General features: G+C 37.5%; 1 protein-coding gene across 2 annotated transcripts; it reads right to left on the bottom strand.

Moving 5' to 3' along the window:
- Nucleotides 1-4,010: 4,010 nt before the first annotated feature.
- Nucleotides 4,011-20,716, bottom strand: LOC145562346 (actin-interacting protein 1-1-like). Of its 2 annotated transcripts, none has more exons than XM_081622592.1 (7): nt 20,160-20,716; nt 19,325-19,486; nt 12,381-12,567; nt 8,495-8,914; nt 7,163-7,570; nt 5,789-6,249; nt 4,011-4,375 (listed from the first exon to the last, which is right to left on the bottom strand). In XM_081622592.1, the coding sequence occupies exons 1-6, from the start codon at nt 20,555-20,557 to the stop codon at nt 5,992-5,994; spliced, it is 1,833 nt and encodes a 610-aa protein (XP_081478718.1). In that variant the 5' UTR covers nt 20,558-20,716; the 3' UTR covers nt 4,011-4,375; nt 5,789-5,991. The 2 variants fall into 2 exon arrangements, with proteins under 2 accessions (XP_081478718.1, XP_081478720.1); XM_081622594.1 differs by having other exon boundaries at nt 4,011-4,294.
- Between the last annotated feature and the right edge of the window lie 743 nt (nt 20,717-21,459).

Here is a 21,459-nt window from a genome sequence, read left to right as displayed (position 1 = left end):
GAACTAGCTTTACTTAGTCGGATTTCAAAAAGAAGCTTTAAACCAAGGTGAAGCTTCGACCACTTTTGCTTATCCTCCAAATTAAATTGCTTGTCTAGTGGATTATGTACTTGTTTTGTTAATAAAAATAAAAATGAAAAACAAGGCGAATATAAAATTATGACTTCGCAAAAACTCTACACTTGTTAAGTATTGCAATACTTGTACATATATTATATAGAGTATTATCAGAATTGTGTGTTCATATGACTATGAGCATGAGTTGCACTAGGAGATAGGTTCTAGTTCACAAGTTCAAGAAAGTTCTTAATGTAGCAAAACCAAATTCTTATATGCGAGCTTGATAACTTGTCCATACTCATCCTATTAAATGTGCCGGACTTGCCTGTGGGCAAATGGGTCTAACTCTTCGTTAAGATTAGAGGCCAATAATTTCTCTTTGTATTTCTTTTTCTTGATATACACATCTATTAACTATTACTAAAACAAAACGTTGCTGACGTCATCACTATCCACATGTCACTGCCATAATAAAAAAAATTTCCGCCTAAATGCAAGGATGATGTCATCTTTATTTTTTTTTTTTTATCTTTTTTGTGGAGCTATCATATTTAACAATTTTAAAATTTGAAAATTAGAAGCTTTTACATTACAACTACGACCTATTAATTCACCCTACAAAAAAATGAAACAACTGTAAATAGCATACTAATAAATATGGACTTCTACATTGAAATATATATTAGACGACGTTGAACAGGTATTATATAATAATTTTGATGAAAATCTAAAATTTTAAAATTACAAATATTTTTGTACAAGATAATTCATATTAATATTTATCCATTTTTTTTAAACATACAAATTATAAAAATAGTTTTTACATAAATCGTGCATCGTACGGGTTCTAACCTAGTGCATAACTAACCACTTGGTAACTCAATAAAAAATACATAATCCTTTTTTTTTTTTTTTTGTTTTATGCATCATTTGGCATATTTAGGGCTTTTTTTAAAAAATACATCACTTCTATTATTTCTCTCTCTTTCCTAAAATCCCACCTAAAATATATCATTTCTCTCTCTAGTGGCCCTCACTTAAATGGTTAAAAAAAACTACTCATTGTACTTTTATCAAAATAAATTAATCATTCACTTGCCTTACTTGCACAATATAATATTAGACCAAATAAACTCTTCTAAAACACCTTGTAAATGTAACTGATGCATTTAAAAAATGGAGGGAGTAATAATATTTATATACTATTTTATTTTTTATTTTTTTTTTGCAAACCGACTGACTTGCTAGCCCATGTAATATTGTCTTGTCCATGATCTCCCATTTATATTAATGGGGCGGGCCCGTCCATGAACATCTCTATTCCATCCTAAATTCACATTTTGGCTAATCTCCTACTGGTCCTTCGTTTTGAAAGTTGAACATCTAGTATAAAAAAAATGAACATATTTTTATTGAACATATTTTGAAAGGAGCATTGAAACTGGAAATGAAATATTCGAAAATTTGAAATGAAACATTTCATTAAATAATAATGATCATTTTTTAAAAATGGAAAAGGTACTCCAAATCAAAAAAATAATATTTTAAAATAGAAATTAACATTGCAAGTGTAAAAGAAAATGACACTTTGAAACAAACAAACAAACAAAAAATAAAATAAATAAAATAAAATAAAACAAAATTCTATAGATGAGCATATTAATTGTAAGTAAAAATAAACATGTAATAATGTTGTTGGTTCTTCATTAACATTTTTTTTTTTTTTTGGTGTTTAGAGAGCCGCAAAGGCAGGGGTGAGAATCGATCCCAGGATATCTTGAAATCGTTAAGGAAGCTCTAACCACTTAAGCTATTCCTCACTCTCTTCATTAACATTTCTTTGAGCTGTTCTTGATAGTCTTTTGTTCAACAACTTTCTTTTTAGCCTCTTTATATATTGAAGTCGTTCTTTGGATGAACAACTTGAATGATGAATTCGTTTCCCCATATGTTATGGAGGTCTGGGCCTTGGGCTCCTCCTACTTCTTCCTCTGCTTATGTTCCTTTTCATTTGTGGTTTACAGAGATAGTCTCTGGTTATGCAGCTTCTAAGGATTGGACTATCCTTGATCTTTTCTTTGGGATATGCTGGGCTATTTGGGTGACTAGAAATAATGTTAGATTCCGCTCAGAGGTTTATTCTTCCTCTTTTGTACTTGAGGTAGCTTCCAGTTGGTCGACTAGAAGTAAGGAGGCACGCACTACCATTGATAGTTCGGCCGGTTCTCCTCTGGGGTTCTCTTCCTTTCCCTTTTATCACGTTCTAAGGGGGGAGTTGAGTGATGTGTGTGATTTTATTTTGATGTTTGACGGAGCATGGGAAAAGGAGACTCATAATGCGGGGGCAGGTTGGTGTTTTTGGAGTTCGGATCCTTATCATTGTTTAGGTGGTGGTGCTCGGGCTTGTGTGGCTGGTTCTGCGCTTCATTCAAAATTACTTGCGTGTCTTTTGGGACTCAAGCATGCTCTCCAACGGGGGTTCACTCGTTTGCTGCTTTTGTCGGATTGTGCGGTTATTCCTAGGTTGCTCTTGGAAGCTACGCCTTCGGACATCTCGGTGGTTTGGCTTGTTCAGGACATTCGCTAGACTTTGTTGTCCTTTCTTTCTTGTCATTTGAGAAAGGTTCCTAGGTCTTTTGTTGTTGAAGCTCACTCCCTTGCTGCTGCTGGCCGCCGTAGGGAGTTGCTTCGTTTCTTTTAGTGCTTTTGTAGTTCTCTTTGTAAAAAAAAAAAAAAAAAAAAAAAAAAAAAAAAAAAAAACAACTTGAATGATGAACTTTACAGAGTACTTCAATGATCAAAAGATATTGCAATTTTTTTTAATACAAATACATAATTTCGATAAAATTAAGAAAATGAATGTGTTATCTTATGATTATTATGAACGTGTAATCTATCTATACTTATATATTAAAAAGCGTTCCTAAAACAGAATACGTTCCACGTGTCACCTTTTTTAAGTTCGACATGTCAGCAATATGCGCCACATGTCATTATAAACATGACATGTCACTATCACATGTAATAGGTTTACATCTAAAAAATGCTTATAACAAGACTTGAACTCAAGACCAACAAGTCTTAAGTTAAGAGTCTTATTATTTTAGCCATTTATTAATTGTGTTTTTTTATCCAACAAAATTGTAATGATTGAGTTTGACAACTAAAAAATATTTATACCAAGACTTAAACTCGAAAACAACAAGTCTCACTATCTAAACAGTCAAATTTAATTAGCAAATTAAACAAAGTACAAACTAACAACCCGAGACATCGCCCGCGTCACACAATAGTTATTTTATTAAATGAACATCATTAAGAAGTACGTGATCAAGTGAGACTTGCGACCTAAAGTCACTACCTTAGAGATTGGTAGCCCAAGTTAATGTGTTCCATTGTTAATCAAAGATCTCCACTCTCTTTGATTCCATATTAACAGCATGTTTAGTAAGAGCATGTTTACGATTGGAAACGGATTAAATTAAACCATTACCATTACCAAGTGTTTGGTTAGAAGGTTTGGGTAACAATTACCATTACCCAAGGGTAATGGTTTTCACCCATTTGTTACTTCTCTAAAAGCTAAGGTAAACCCTTACCCTCCTCAAATAATAATAGAGTTACATTTAAGTGATTCCTTTCCTTGTTTAAACCAAACAAATGAAAAGATAATTGATAAATGATTCCTTTCCTTCTCCTTATTTATTTCCTTTCCACTCCATTTCCGATTGTCATACCAAATATTCCAGTGTGTGACTGCTGCAGCTACCTCCAGTTAGGGGTGTGTAGAAATGGACCTGGACCGGAAAACCGACCGGGATCGGACCGGACCATAAAAGTAGATTCCGGGTTCCGGTCCGGTTTTGGACCCGTGTACATCCCTACCTCCAGTGCATTACAAAGGTAAAACTGAAAATGCCAATCTAGTCAAAAGAAAATAAACATTGCAATAAGATGGCAACATTGCATCAAAAAATGTAGTAACACATCAAAATAAAAAATATCCCGTTTCAAAAAGCATCAAACTGTCAAAACCTTTCTAGTTACAACCACAATTTTATCTACTCAAACCAATAGAAAGCTGTTGCTATACAGTTTCAAAAGTGAAGAGGGTGTAACACACTCCAGAAAACTTGGAGACTATACAATGTCTCAGCACTAAACAAGTCTGGAAATATTTCCCTTTTTCGCTCTCTTGGTCTGAAATTCTTCAATCTTCACACTAAAGCCAACTCTGAAAGTGGGAAAACAGAACAAATGGTACTTGCTAGTATAGAAGAAAAAAACCATAATACAAAGGTCCACCAATGCGAGCCTGCACGAGATAAATAAGCAATGAACATACATCAAAATCCATTCCAAATAAATGCTCCTTCAACTATACTGTTACAAGTTTTGTGGCGTATCTAGGAATTCCGAACTGTGGGTTCGGAATCATGTATATATATATTAATTAAAGATACAATACATAAGTTCATATTTCGGATTACAAATATATTACACTTGGAAAAAAAAAAAAAAAAAAAAAAAGGTTCTACTAAAGCACTTTTATACAATAATCCATAAAAATTAATCAAACATAAACTCATCAAGTATCCAACTCAAATATTTAAATAATCTAACATTTTAAGTTCTAAGTCCAGAAAAATTACAATCACATACAAACCAAAAAAAAAAAAAATCCCAATATACACAAATGAATTAAAAACTATCAATTATATATCAATCATCAATTTAAAACCCAACAAGCAAGAACCTAACTCTACAATCATAAAACTGAAATATTAAACTTCCCTAAGGCCCAATTCGACATTAAGGAGTACTGAATAATATCCCATAAAAGAAAAAAAAAACAAAAAAGTATGGTTTTGAAGGATCGAACTTGTGATCTCCAATAGCCCAGCAGTTAGGGTGTAAGCTAAAAATACCACTGAGCCGCACACCCACTTGAACCCCCCTTTGTATCCGCCACTGGTTCAAAGGAATCATATAGACATTCGCTTTACATTAAGCAGATACATATTTCATTAAGTACAGGAAAATGCTATCCTGTTTTATCAAGTCAGGATAAGAAACGCCATTTCCAAGATTTCTCCATTATAGACTCCGTTAATAGTCTTTTCTAGATTACAAATTTCTTGACATAGGGAGCAATAGAAGATAGATCAACAAAGTATGGGCAAGTGGTCAACAGAATCAAATTTGATCAAAAATTTAAAGATTAAAATGAATAATGCATGGACAAGTTATATGAAGCATATCCACAACAACAAAATGCTGAAACTTTTCCATATTTATACGCACAATTGAAGAATTCCACAGTTTTCAAAATTCCAGTTTTCTATATAAAAAATTCAGTCGACTCAATGTTCAAATACATAGTTGTCCATCAAAATGTCAATCACAGGACAGTCTTATTTCAAGTCTGATTCACAGGGGTGGGGTCTCCTTTCATCTAAGTGCACATGTTAAGATATGGAATCTTCCATTGATAAAAGCAGGTTGCAACTGTTTCCAATTACTCAGAATAAAAGGGTAAATTCAAAGATAAACTATCAGGCAACAGAATGAATACAAACAACTAAAGAGATTTCCAATGTGAAGCTGTAACAAATAAATTTACGTATTTCTTACAGAACCAGGAAGTCAAGGCATGACTTAAAGAGCCACTCATGCAAACGCATAACACAAAAACAACAATTATTAGAATCAATGCAAGAAAACCAACCTGGTAAACAGAAAACTTGAGCAATAAATACATTCAACCAAAACCCCTTTCCTCTCTGTTCATTAGGCTCTGAAAAGCATGCAACCTCTGAATCCAGAAAATCATGACCAGGCAAAAAACATACCACTACTTCATTGTAAATCCAAAACAGTACTCATTCTACATCCAAAAAGTAGCTAATTCAATTGCAACTTAATTTCTCTTCATTGTGGGGTTATTGCCCATAGACGAACACAGCCATCCTCACCCGAACTGTAGATGCTGCATTCATCAGCAAATTCCACACCATAAACTCCACCCAAGTGAGCAGCCTTTACTGTCGTCCTAGATGAAGCAGGTTTTCCAAGTTCATAAATTATGACACTAGTATCAAGAGATCCAGTAGCCACCATAGTGCTTTCAGGGGACCAGGCTAAGCAGTTAATACGAGCAGTATGATACAGCATGTTGTTAAGCTTCACCTGCAAAAGCACATTAGAATTAAAGAAAAAACAGATCACATCACAAGAAATTGATGCATGTATAATTTTTAGGCATTTTATGATATCAACATATTCAACTATCCTCCAACTTATATCCAAGCAATCCAATTATAGTGCTTCCTCAATTCCTCCGTTCCTTTAAAATTGCAACATGAGGGGAGTGCCCAAAAATTTAGGTTGCAGGGAAAAGAAAGAGACAGAAAGGAAAGATTACAAACTTGCCCATGTGAATGATGTGAATACAACCATTACTAAGTATTTCTAAGGGTATTATGGGAACTTGCAATGTGAATTTCCTAAAATGGATGCGTTGCAAAATTTGTGAACTTTCTAAAGAGGTAGATGTTGCATGGGTGAAATTAATATTTATCTCAACTTTTCTATTTAGTAGTATTTTTTTTATTTTATTTTTTTTTGCATGAAGCATCTTTCCTTGTTCTTTGCATATTACTCTATGAATCTGGAAATTTGATCAGCTCCTTAAATCAGAGATAGCTATTAATTTCCTTACATAGATGCACTAAGAAGTGCAGTACGACAGCATCTCCAGGACATATATTGTTTTTCTTCAATCTTCACTATTCTTTGATCAAACAAAGTTTACGGTTCTGTAGTCAACTACTCAGAAAGTACAAGGTGGCATACCCAGGGAGAACCATAAATTAGTATGGGCAATCTGCTAGTAATATGCAGCACCAGGAAAGGGGTTTGGTATATATATATATATATATATATATATATATATATATATATATATATATATATATATATATATATATATTATATAATATAACAAATGGAACAAGGTTTGTAAAGCATTTCTGTAAAGCAAAGCCAGCTGCCTCCCAATTCCAAACAAGATGGGACAAGAAAAGGCCATTTTTCAACATACCTCTCTGGTAGAACGATCCCAAACAACAGCCTCTCGGTTGGCATCACCAGAAGCAAACATGGAAACATCTGGAGAGTAACGTATCACAGTAATGGCACCCCGATGCTTTTCCAGAACAGCTTCTTCTGTCAAAGTATCACCAGACACAGAGTATATGTGCAACTTTCCATCTTGGCCACCCAATACAGCTTCAGTTCCATCAGGTGAGATGGCAGAGGCTGTCACAGTAAATCCAAGGTCAATGCTTGACAAAATTTTCAAACCATTAAGAAGCACTGCTCCTGAATCAGTAGCAACTAACACAAGTTCAGGCACATTAAGAGCAACACTCAAATCCTTTGGCTGGCTTCCTACATCAACATGTTCAGCAGGTCCACATTCATCTGCTTGGATGGGAGCTCTCCACACCTAGCACTCAAACATCATGGAAACATAAACTACCATACATCCCAGAAATACAAGTTGAAAGCTTCTGTTTTAAACTAAGCACCACAATGTGGACATTATTTGTCTTAAAAGATATCAATAATGCATAACATATGTAAACTTCATATCAGAGTAATGAAAAAAATATATTAATGTCCACCAGTAGGGATCGGAACAATTATCATGTAACCATAAAAAAAAGAACACCGTGAAACTACACCTGCAATGCTCAAGTATAAAACAATCAAAGGGTAACTACTGGCAATTTAGGTGTTTGTATATGTTTACAGAATCTCCTACAGATGTTTTAAAAATGAATAGTAGGTAACAAAAGTTGTAAAAGAGATTGACTCATATAAGCTCGACCAACTAGAAAACTCCAACAACTCCCCTGCATAGAGCATTCGTCCTGAAATAGAACTTTTGAGAAAGAGTACTTATACCACTAGCCCAGTAGAAAATCATTAAAAGAGTCCTTTATGATATTATGAATACCAAAATGATGTACCTTCCATTTAAAAAACCTTATATTAAAATAAAACCCCGGAATGGGTGACCTACAAACTTTCCCAGGATGATTATATGAGGGAATTAAGTGTAGTGGAAAAAAATGTTGGTTTGTGTAGCCAGTTGTCACTGTTTGCAAGTACCGTATATATTCTTAACACGGCCTCAGAAGAGGCCACAGCATTAGCTATCTTAGAATTAACCAGGCAACAACTAACCATGTAACAATACTAAGAGTTGCTTAGGGTGGGTGGCCTGTTAAAAAATTTCCCATTGTGCACCTAAACAAAGATTAAGTGTGCTTGAAGCAGATATATAAATTAAGTGGCCTATCATCATTTTTAACACATAAGCAACATGTGGTAACAATTTGCAGTCAGAAAAATCCATAATACTTACCTTATTATCAAACCCAGATAAAATGATTTCACCATCCACAGCAACACAACATTTAATTGGTGCGTGATCCTTCATGTTTATATTGCCAGAATATCCAACCCCACGGATCCATTTAACTACCACTCCATCATAACTGCATGAGAGTACCATATTTCGATCACTCTTGAAGATAACCAAAGAAGAGACATTTTTAATATGTCCAGAGAGAGTACGAGGAGCTTTCTCCAAATCACTTGCCGAATATACATTGATAACACCACCAAGGGAAACAGTAATTAGATGATCATTCTGCCAAAGACATCCAACTAGCATGTCCTCCACTCCGCCAGATCCAGAAATCAATGTTTTAATAACCTTCCCATTGCCATCTTGTGAAATTTCCCATATTTTGGCAGTTTTATCCGCTGATACAGTCAGCACCTAAATGACATTCCATCAGTATAGAGTTATAGACAATTAACTTGAATAATCTAACAAGCAGATGCAGCAACACAAAAGAAAATTAGAATGAAATTCAACATCTCTGCAAATAAATTCAAAGACCACTATTAGGAAGAGACCAAGCCCAAAAAAAGAAAAAAAAAAATGATTACAGAACTATGATACAGGCCGCTTTTCCTTCTCTTGGATTTCTTCTTCAATTTTGCATGTTACTTTTATCAAGCTTGAATCTCTTAACTATAAATCATTCCATAATCATGCAAACTTTACAGAGTAGCCCAGGAGGCATCTCACTAAATGAGAGGATCAATAAACAATTATTTAAGAAATGTAAATACTACTTTAAAAATTGAGTGATTTTGTTAATTTAAAAAAGGGGGGAGGGAGGGGGGGGGGGGGGGGTGGGGGGTGGGGAAGAGGGATATAAGATGAACTTTCCTAACTGGGGCATAAAATGCAGATGACAATAAATTAACGAGGGAGGAAGGCTGGTGATGCTGTATGTAAGCCCAACATCAAAACTAGCCATAAATACTGAATCTATGCAGTTCCAGTTCCAATGACCTGTCACAGCTACACAACTCTGTATACTTAGCCATGCTCATACTTAGTATCAGACATAAATTCTATCGATCTTCAACAAATAGTTCATCCTCTATTTATTCTTGAAGAATATGAAGTTTTCCCCGTGATGATGCGAGGAAACCTAACAGTAATTTCTTCCTCATGACACTCATAATTTGCCAAAAGCCATGATCAACTATTAGTTGTGGCCGACTAACCATTGGCTTACTTTTCCTTCTTTGTCTCCCACTTAGTTCTAGATATAATACAATTTCCTAATGAATGCTCATATTGTAGGTAACAACCAACATGTTATGCAAAAATGGACCGTCTCAAAGTCATTTTATATCCTTCATTTCTTGTCATCTTCAATTTACTAAATATTAGAAGTGAACTAAGTTTTAAAATATAAGATTTGAAAAATAAAAACCGTTTTTGTCCTATGACTCCTATCCTATCACAAGATTTTACTAGGAGTCGGAAACAGAGAAAATTACCATATCTAAGGAAAGTTCTTCCAAATTGACAGGTGATTGTACACGTTATGGGGTCCTTTCACCAACCTTGTTCACAAAGACCTCCTAAGAAAAGATTCAATGCCATTATTATTTAGCTTAGAAAAGTGACCAGGTTTGTTGATTTGCACTCAGATCTCTCTGATTGCTTCTATAACTACCAGTGCAGTTAAAAAGGCATTGTTTCTTAGCTATCAAACTCACTCCACTAGAATTGTGTAGCAGCAATTAAGCAAAAGATATTCGCAGTACGCCACAAGAAGAGTTACAAGACTAGATTAAAGGGTCTTATTTTAAAAAAGTTACAAAAAGAACATTACGTGAAGAAGATAAGTTATATCAATTCCATGCAAACAGTGATCACTCTGATCAATAACGGGAGGGAGAACTTCACAAGTAACTGAAGAAAATCAGAGTAATCTGATTTTAGAGAGAGAAGGGGAAGAAGAAGAGAGACAAAGTTGTCATATATTTCATTAATCTGGAAAATATTACAATAAAGGATATATATAATACAGATAATTATAAAAGAAAGAAGAAAACTAATTCCTAGAATTTGTAATAAAGAAATAGACTGATTTTCTGGCTTTATATTCCTGACTTAACAAGGCAAATGAATAAGGATGAAAACTAGAGGTTTGATTGATAATGGTAAAAGAGGTTACAAATGACAGGTTTTAGGCTATTACTCTCAAAATAGCTCAAGCTTTCACTCTCTAACAATGGCTTTAGGCCATAACTCTCTAAGGTTTCCCAATACAAATTTCTGCCTACCTTCTCAATACTTCTCTTCCATTTTTATATTTACATTCTCTATCCCTAGGACGATTCTAGACTTAGCTTTTGTCTCATGTGCACAGGTGGCATCTCTTGGTTCATTGCATATTTTCTCTTATGTACTACAGTTGATGATTACTAACATACAAAACTACCCTTAATACCCCTCCCATAAGTCGGTTCATTACAGAATTGCACGGTCAGCTACATTTGCCAACTCAGCAATACAATTTCATTGTAACCCATGACTGTAGACTGTAGAGGGAGATTTTCATTTGGATCTTATTAGTTATTACACAGAAAAACAATGATTACATGGAGGCAAATCCCAGTTCTACATAACACAAATCAATGTGCACATTTTTATATCACTATACTGTTCTTTCATTGGCTTTTTGGATTGAACCAGACCACAGTTACCACAATTCGCTCATTAATAACCGAATTTAAAATTAGGTCCAAATCAAGAAAAATTGCCGATGTATCGAATTTAATATAGTTTTAACCAACCTTAATAATTTCTTTAGAAGATATAAAGCATGGGGTCAACTTAGCAACGGCTATAATTAGCAATTTTATCGCAGCTAAGTCACCTAAGTAATCCCTGTAGCCGCAGACATTCCACTGAACTGAACATTCAAATTTTGCATGTCTGTATTACTTTAGCCAACACAAATAAAGAAAATCTAAAAGATCGCAAGAACCAAAAGTCAACACTCAATTCGCATTTCTTTTCTTCACTCTTGACGTAGAAGGAACCTTGAATCAAATTTTGAATGTCAGTAAAGCAAACCTAATTATCTACCATCTCATATTTGCTTTGTCTAGATGTTTTATGGAACCATAGTCCTTTTTCTCAGAAAACACTACATTCTACAATAACTGGTAACATACAATTTAAACAGTTATTAAGCATTCCAGGCTTTTCAGCTAACAAAAAATTATCCTATATCGGAATATTGACTTCTATAATTTATAACACCCACAGTGTAACAGATTAGCATGATGTTTTCAAGTTTAAGCCTAATATTTGCAGCAACAGTGTGAAATAACTTCTTGGTTAATCATCTGCCTTATGAAAGTGGTCAGCTTGTCCTCATATATAGAAATAACTTAACTAAGAATTGTCAATTAGTAATCCAAAAAACAAAGAACAGTATATCTTTGATTCTTCTAATATCAAATAAAAAAGAGAAGAAAAGGAACAGTCAGTCAACACAATACATAAAAAAGAGAACAATTGAAAAATAACCAAAATGATACTCCCTCCATTTCACAATGATCTTCCCATTTGGAATCTTTTGACTATTAAAAATGATAGAGAATCTTCTAAATTCCTCTTTATGTATGAGAACATAGTCATATGAGGTCTAGTTTGGTTTGTCTTGACGAGAACATTATTAATATCCAATTTTTTTAAGTTTTGCTAATGTAAGATTGGAGATGTTCGCAATCAAATATTCGCACCGATATACGTAAATAGGAAGATCATTATAAAACGGAGGGAGTACATACATAACATACAGACAAGGCATGACTTGCCACACAACTTATTCTTTTTCCTCCTACTACATAACAATGGTACTTACCTGCTTACTATCTGGACCCCAGCTAACAGCATAAATACTACCTTGATGTCCATCCTGTGCAGACAATTCCCCAAGTTTTTCTCCCGTTTTTCCTTCATAAATTATACCTTTCTTATCAGAACCAACAGTAACGAATTTGCTCCCGTCAGGAGAGAACCTCACACAGTTGACAAAATTTGAGTGCTCCCTACAATTAATAGACATGTTAGTTCCGCTAGAAACTAAGTTCAGCAAATTGACAGGATCAGCATGCATCAATTACTAGCCTGTTTAAGAAATATGGAAAATCTCATGATGAAGATATGAGCAAAGAAGTTAAGGAACCAGAATCCTCTAAATAAATTAATGAGAAAAAATGGTGACCCAATCATGCTCAACAGTAACAAATGCAACCAGAAGATCCAACATAGAGGACACCAAATGGACACAAGATTCAATACTATTTCCTCCCAATCATACCTTTTATCAAAATTGTACAGTCATATCTCTGACTACAAAACTCAAGAAACACCCAGCCATACTGATCACCAAAATTCCTCCTTTCATTTCTTTTAAAGTTTACATCAGATATGAATAGATAAGAAAAATCTAAAGAAAAGCAAACCAATGTACCCCCATTATTATATTCCAACAATAAACAACCATTTTGATAAGAAAAAAACTTAAAATGAGCAAACCCGTTTAACTCCGATGATAAGGATGGTTGGGGCTACAAATTATTATGCAAGTTCAGCCGTCAATTATATGTTTTGACCACTAGAAGCACATTTCCGAGATAAGGGAAAAGACAATAACTAAATGCATGCAGATATTTCTGTAAGTGAGATACATAAGCACTGCAATAAAATCCAAACAAATTCTGCAACTACATCATCCTGTCTAATCATTAAAAAAACTAACAATACTGATAAATACCCAATTCCATACTTAGATTAATTGGAATAGCTCCTTTATACGAAATATTAGAGATAATATCATTATCTAAGATAAAGAGGTGTCGAAAGAAGAGGAAATGAAACAGATATATGATGCTCCCATGCCAAAACTCCAGATCTCATAATATAACCCTGCTATTTAGAAGCTCAGCAACAAATTCCCATCGATTAGAGAAGATAGCCTTTCAAAAATATCAGATGCAATCCCATTTTTAGCAAACTATTGATCAAACTTCATAACTAAGGCAGAGAACAAAGGGTGAAAACAAAGGAAGGTAAACCAGTCAAGGAAGCATAACACATAAACAAAGTTTTTGAAGGAAGAAGACCCCGAGCCCTAATAGCTTTGTAAATATAAGTTCTGAAGGAAGAGGCTAAAATCCTCCAAAACACACACACACACACACACAAACAAACCATGGCTTGGCAAGCATTTACCTCCTCCTACTCTAAAATCCTGTTTAGAATAGTATGTCCTTGTATCCATCTATATTTGCAAATGCACTATTGCACTGACAGGTGAATACACGAATATATTTTGATTATCAACAATCTGCCAAAGGCTAAGCTCAGCAAGGGGAAGGGAATTATGTGGGTACAGGAAAGTCATCACATGGTTGTTTATACTTGGTAGGAATCGTAAAATAGCCCCAGTACTCACTTTTTCAATTTGGTTTAGGCTGAAAATGGTTGTGTATGTGGCAGAGGGCACATTAATTGAAATAAAGTATGGGAATACCTCTAAACTATGTGGTCAATCCAGATAGTGAACTATTAATCCATTATGGATCAGGATGCCCAGATCGGCCAGATGTGAGTATCATTACCTAGATAGACAGATGTGGCACTTTCACATGCTCGCATGCACAAACGTATATGTAGATCATATATATAAGGGAAAGACAGCTGATAAGAATAAGATAAAAAAAATCAATTACAGCAGCAGCATAACAGGAGAAGACACTTAGAAAATGACGGATTCAAGTTTTTTCAAAACAAAAGGTGTTTCCAGCACTACCCTCTTAATTTATATTTACCACATTTTTACTACTTCCTCTGTTCTCTATACGTTGCAACAGTAGGAAATTTGCAGTTAGCACTTGCAACGTGCGTGGGAGATTCACCGACAATTAATCTAATAGAAGGTTGTTTGCGATAAATAGCTTAAGCTTCGTACAACGTTAATGGCTTGAGGCCATAACTCTCATTGTTTCAACATACAATTTTCTGGATACCTTCTTCTATTTAGTTCCCTCTATTTATACTACTAGACATGTACTACCCATATATGGCCAAAGCCTTAATTAATACTTTTACTACTACTTGTTTGCTAGCTAAATTACCACAGTAAAATAAGATAATAGCTCCAAAGTTCCTGCCACTCAGAATACCGTTGTTGTTAGTGTGCTTAAGCTTGCTGTGCTTGTTGTGGTGAATTGTTGCTCTGCTGCAGTGTCTGCTTTTGTCTCCTGCCGTACACCAGAGTGATTGGGGGCGGTTGTTGGCTCATTGCAATACCCTCCCGCAGAAGTGCCACCTTGTCCTCAAGGTGGAAGAGAGGAAACTGAGTGGCGATTGAAGCAGCATCCTCCCAGGTGGCCTCGAACACCGGCAAGTCACGCCACTTGATGAGTATATCCAAGCCTTCCTTCGACCCAAGCTTCGGCCTACAGTCCAACACCTCCTCGGGCTCTACCAGTAGCTCCAGTTCTGGGGTAATCTGAGAGGGAATGTTGGGGGAACTTGGCACACTCTCCCTTGCCGGTTTCAACTGGGATACATGAAAAACAGGATGCAACTTGCACTCCTCTGGCAGCAGCAGCCTCCAGGCTACCTTGCCCGCACGCTCTGTCACCTTGAATGGCCCATAGAATCTAGCTGCTAATTTTTCAAAGGGTCGCCTTGCTAGTGACCATTGGCGGTAGGGCTGTAATTTGAGGAACACTCGATCCCCAACTTGGAATTCCACCTCTCTTCTCCTCAAATCTGCATTCGCCTTCATCACTTGCTGTGCACGAACCAAGTTGAATTTGAGTTCGTCTAACATCACATCCCTTTCCTGTAGAATTTCCTCCACCGAATCTACAGTCGTTTGGCCCAAACCCACCCTTAACAATTTGGGAGGTTCTCTGCCATAGAGGACCATGAAGGGTGACATGTGCGTGGAGGAATGAACAGCCGTGTTATAAGAGTACTCGGCCCAAGGAAGCCAAGTTGCCCATGCCTTAGGCTGTTCCCCTGCGAAGCACCTTAGGTATGTCTCCAGCCGCTTGTTTACCACCTCAGACTGCCCGTCGGTTTGAGGGTGGTACGAAGTGCTCCTTCCAAGGTGGGTGCCCTGAACAGCTCCCTTCAAAATCTGCTTACAAAAATTCGATCACGATCCGTGATGATGCTGTTGGGTATTCCATGGAGTCTGACAACTTCCTTAACAAAAATTTCAGCCACCCCTTGTGCCGTAAACGGATGACGGAGTCCAATAAAGTGGGCATATTTAGACAAGCGGTCCACTACCACCAATATAGTGTCAATACCCCTCGATTTTGGTAGACCTTCAATAAAATCCATTGTTATGTCGTCCCATACTTTCTCCGGAATTGGAAGTGGTTGTAACAACCCGGCTGGCGATTGTTGTGAATGTTTATTGCGCGGGCAGGTAAGGCAATTCCCGATGTACTCTGTCACGTCGCGTCTCATACCAACCCAAAACCACTCCCCGGCCATTCTCAAGTAGGTCTTGGTGTCGCCGGTGTGGCCCCCCTCCGGTGAGTCATGATAAGCCTTGAGCAAGGTTTCCTTGACACTTGAATTCCGGGGGATAATCAGTCTTCCCTTGTACAATAACAGTCCATTTTCTACTGTGTACCCTCTGCCCCCCTTCGCCCTTTTCCACTTCTTGCTGCAATTTCTAAATTGAGGTATCCCCATGTATCTCTTTCTCGAGGGATTCCTACTCCTTGAACCGCAATTAAGGCCCCACATTCGGGTTCGGTCTCAGCTTCACCCCTCCTTGACAAGGCATCAACCACCCTATTGGCCACCCCGGGCTTGTATTGCAACTCAAAATCGAACCCGATCAATTTTCTGACCCATTTTTGATATTCCATGCCTACTTCTCTCTGTTCGGTGATGTACTTTAGGCTCTGTTGGTCACTACGAACAATGAATCGGTGCCCCAAAAGTTAATGCTTCCACTTTTGAACGGTTAAACAAACCGCCATGAGTTCCTTCTCGTATATTGATTTGCTCCGGCCTCCCGGCCCTAACACTTTGCTGAAGAAGGCTATCGGTCTGCCCTCTTGCATCAACACCGCGCCGAGGCCGTACCCTGAGGCATCAGTTTCCACCAGAAACGGCTTCTTAAAATCAGGCATTATCAATACGGGCGCGGAGGTCATGGCTTCCTTCAGCCTTTGAAACGTCTGTTCTGCTCGATCAGACCACCCATAGTTGTCTTTCTTGAGTTGTTCTATTAAAGTTTGGGCGATTTGAGCATAATGGTGTATGAACTTGCGGTAATACCCTGTGAGTCCCAAAAAGCCTCTCAACTCCCTTAATGACTTAGGGGTACGCGAGCTGACCATTGCTCTCACTTTCTCTTGATCAACGGCCACACCTTCCCTTGAAATCACATGGCCTAAGTAGGCCACCTTCTCCTCGCCAAAACCACCTTCAAGTGTTCTCTGTGTTCTCCTTCACTAGAACTGTACACAAGGATATCGTCAAAGAAAACAAGTACAAATTTGCGTAAATAAGGTCGGAATACCTCATTCATTAGAGATTGAAATGTGGCCGGAGCGTTCGTTAACCCGAAAGGCATTACTAGGAATTCGTAATGACCCTCGTGGGTTCGAAACACCGTCTTATGGGTATCTTCCGGCCTCACAAGAATTTGGTGGTAGCCGGCTTTGAGATCGAGCTTCGAAAATATTTGCGCCCCCTTCAATTCGTCTAAGAGCTCGTCTATCACGGGAATGGGGTATTTGTCAGGAACGGTTTCCTTGTTCAAAGCCCGGTAATCCACACAAAAACGCCACGAGCCGTCTTTCTTTTTAACCAAGAGCACTGGGCTTGAAAAGGGGCTGGTGGAAGGCTGTATAATCCCTGCTTCGAACATCTCCCTAATCATCTTCTCAATTTCGTCCTTCTGAAATTGCGAATATCAGTAGGGACGAACGCTGACTGGGTTACTGCCATCCTTGAGAATGATGGCGTGTTCATGCCCCCTTTCCGGTGGCAAGCCACTTGGGTTATCGAACACCACCTCGACGGAGAAGTGTTTCGACCACTTGGGTTATCGAACACCACCTCACCACCGCCAACCATTGTTCATGTAAGCTGCCGGCGTTAACTGGTCGAAACTGGTTAAGGACCCGGTTCTTGAGGTCCTCCCACCCTATCAATGGCTGGCGCCTGCTCTCCCATTGATACCAACGGAGCGCATCTCCATCCATTGCAACGACGGCCGCCTGAAACTTCTCCGTTTCCGACAGTCGGTAGAATTGATAGTACTGCTCTCCCCGAAGAATCCACCCATCTGGGTCAGTTCCGTCGAATGTCGGCATTTCAAGTTTCCTGTACTTCCAACTTCCTCGTCTCTCTTGTTGGTCTTGGTTAAAGTTTCCGAATCCTCCGCCGGCGCCGGGTTCCCAATTTCCAAACCTAAGTCCCCCGAGTCCACCGGAACCGATCGGTGGTTCGTTAAATCCACCACCTCCTAGTGGCTGCTCCACTTCGTCCTCTATCGTGAAGGGTCGTTTGCCTCTGTTTTGCAGGTTCGTCATCAGGGCCTTAATCTCATCAAAAAACTTATCTTGGTTCCCTTCCATCCATGCGTTCTGTTGATTCTGGTCTTCCCGGAATCTGTCCATCCGTGCTTCAAGATTTTGCCGTACGTCCTCAATGGCTGCTCTGTTCTTACGAGCCTCCTCTTCTTGGTTTCTCGACAGAACCACCTGTTGAAGTGAATTTTCGCCCTCTTCGACCTTCTCGAGTATTTCTTCCACTCGTTCTTCTAACGCAGCTACCCTTTCCACTGTCACCGTCGGAGCCGTCGGCGCCGTGGACGCTCTGATACCAAATGCAACGTGCGCAGTAGATTCACCGACAATTAATCTAATAGAAGGTTGTTTGCGATAAATAGCTTAAGCTTCGTACAACGTTAATGGCTTGAGGCCATAACTCTCATTGTTTCAACATACAATTTTCTGGATACCTTCTTCTATTTAGTTCCCTCTATTTATACTACTAGACATGTACTACCCATATATGGCCAAAGCCTTAATTAATACCTTTATTACTACTTGTTTGCTAGCTAAATTACCACAGTAAAATAAGATAATAGCTCCAAAGTTCCTGCCACTCAGAATACCGTTGTTGTTAGTGTGCTTAAGCTTGTTGTGCTTGTTGTGGTGAATTGTTGCTCCGCTGCAGTGTCTGCTTTTGTCTCCTGCCATACACCAGAGTGATTGGGGGCGGTTGTTGGCTCATTGCAGCACTACTCACATTCTCCCATTTTTGTTGATTTTGATGTTGGACAAAATAGAGTCATGTGGGATCTTTTTAGATTCGTATTAATTTGTATTTTCACAATATATATATATAGGGTTGAAATTATGCATAGACAAGCATGAAAGTCAAGTGCAAATAAAAAAGAACGGACTAAGTATATTCTCTGGTAAGACACACCTAAATTCCAGGGAAGTCCATGACAATCCATCTCCCCCCATCCCCCCCCCCCCCCAACAAAAAAAATAAATAAATAAATAAAACACTGTACAAGAGCATATCCGAAATTGGGCATAAATATCATTGTGGTCCATTTTACAACCTCCTTATGAATGAGGCAATAGTATGTAACATAATGCTCCCCATCCCCAAAAAAAAAAAAAAAAAACACCAACACACCATACAGGAGCATATGAGGCAATGGCATGTAACATAAATGCTTCAGATATTATACCAAATATAGCCACATCAAACCACAGAAGTACTATAAAAAAAAAGAACCTTTGAGAGTGCTTAAACTTGAAAGGAGGGCCTTCATAAAAGTTCACCAAAAAGTCTTCTCCACAAGTAACAATACGGTATGGCCTTGATGGTTTAAAAGCACAACTAAGAACCCGCCTTGAATGACCGTCAAACTCTCCAACAGTAGATCCTGAATCCCACCTGAATAAAGATCATCATGAAAAGCAAGATTACTATTTCAATCATCACAGGAAGACAATCTTATGATAAACAAGCACATACAAAACTTAAAGGGAAAATGATCAAATGACAATAAAATCATTTCATCAAATTGAGTAATGGGGAAATTATGCCTCCCTTGGCAACTCGTTTGAAGCAATGATCGGAGTAAATTAGCATATACACTTATCAGAAATGATAGCGAAGAGTACAAAGACTATCAGATGAAAGAGCTGCAAAAGAATGGATACTACTACCAAGCTCAATCAAAAATCAAACCAATAAAATAAGTCCATACAACTTTCCTACCATTACTATCATCTCGTAATCAACTTATATACAACGCCACTCAAAATCAAAACCACAACAAATTACAATTTCCAAAAATCAAACTAAGAATCCAACAAACACGTCCAAACAACACAAATAAAATTCAAATAAACCCAACATTGTAAAACAATTACCAAAAACTCACCATCAATATCATCAAAAAAATAATAATCCAACATCAAACAAAATCAAATTCCACAAAAAAAAAAAAAAAAAAAAAAAAAAAAAAAAAAAAAAAAAAATCCAAAAACCAATCTATAACAACATTAGTAACAAACCCATCAAAATTCAACACCAATCAATCAATTAAAAAAAACCCACTAACATGAAAGCTCGAACCAACGATTTGCCCTTGCCATCACCAGAAGCAACAATCCGAAGACTATCAGGACTCCATTGAAGATCATCAATCCGACCAGAAAGAACCTTAAACTCATTCTTCAAAACAAACCCATTATGGGTACCCCAGATCCTAACAATCCCAGAAACATCAGCAGAAGCGATCCATTCACCATTAGGAGAGTATCGTGCAACAGTAACAGGATAAGCATGTTCACCATAAACCTCAACATTCTGAGGATTATCGAGGTTTCGGATGATCACTGATCTTCCATTGCAGTAGAGAATGTTGTTTGATTTGGGATCGCCGGAGATTAGGATGCCGCGACCACGCTCTGTTGAAGGTACGCAAGCGTATGTTTCAGAGAGATGAACTTGCGCCATTGAAGGAGAGAGAGGAGGAAGATGGAGGAGAGAGAAGAAGAAAATGGAGGAATGTAAGAAAGGAAGAAACTGAGATTGGACAAAAAAGGGGGAATTTTGAGAAATTATTGTTGTTGTTAATTTGTTATTGGGAATTTTTGTGGGGACCTGTGGGAGTGAAACTTTTTGCAACTCCTTTTGCATGCCCCCGGTTTACAGTAATTTTATTGTACATCGAACATTTTTACGAAAAAGTGACCCTTTTTCTTTATAAAAGCGACCCTTTTTCTTTACAAAAGTGACCCTTTTTATTATAAAAGTGATTCATATTTTCACAAAAGTTACCCCTTTTTTACAAAAATTACCCTTTTTTTCCACAAAAGTGACCCTTTTTCTTCACAAAAGTGACCCTTTTTTTTCACAAAAACAGAGTATTAAAATAAAAAAAATAAACACAAAATACAAAGGTTACCCCAATGGCTCTACTTTCATCCCGTATCTTTATCTCTCCTCAAAACTAAACATTTCCACCATTAACAAACCTTCAAATTCTCTCTCCTCCATCAAAACCTCAACCCCCTTCTCCCTCTCCGTTACCAACTGCAAGCCCTCATATTTTTCCCTTCATAGTTGTCGTCATCGTCACCTCTGCCGCCATAGTCATCACCACCTCCGCCGCTGCCATGTTTGCCACCATCAAAGTAGATGAGGTGAAATGATAAAAACCCACAATAAGGTATATATGCAATTGGGGTCGAGGTATTCGGAGTTGTTGTAATTCCGGACTTCAAACTCGACAAATCGGGGGATGGGGGGAGGTCAGAAGCGCTGGAATCAGGGGATTGGGATGGTTAGCAAGGTCGAAATCGGAGGGGGACGCCGGATTCTTAGGAGAAGCTAAGGGAGTGGCGACAGGAGTGGTG

This window comes from Chenopodium album, chromosome 10 (assembly GCF_948465745.1).
Source record: "Chenopodium album chromosome 10, dcCheAlbu1.1, whole genome shotgun sequence".
Taxonomy (NCBI): Eukaryota; Viridiplantae; Streptophyta; class Magnoliopsida; order Caryophyllales; family Amaranthaceae; genus Chenopodium; species Chenopodium album.
Note: the sequence above shows the minus strand (reverse complement) of the source record. Positions and strands in the feature narration are given on the sequence as shown.

Bases quoted from the DNA above. Each gene is read 5' to 3' on its own strand.
- LOC145562346 (XM_081622592.1), bottom strand. From the start codon at position 20,557: ATGGCGCAAGTTCATCTCTCTGAAACATACGCTTGCGTACCTTCAACA. The intron at 19,487-20,159 runs GTTAGTGGGTTT...ATCTTTATTCAG, and splicing joins TCGTTGGTTCGAGCTTTCAT to GTGGGATTCAGGATCTACTG. The intron at 8,915-12,380 runs GTAAGTACCATT...AATGTCATTTAG, and splicing joins GGGGTCCAGATAGTAAGCAG to GTGCTGACTGTATCAGCGGA.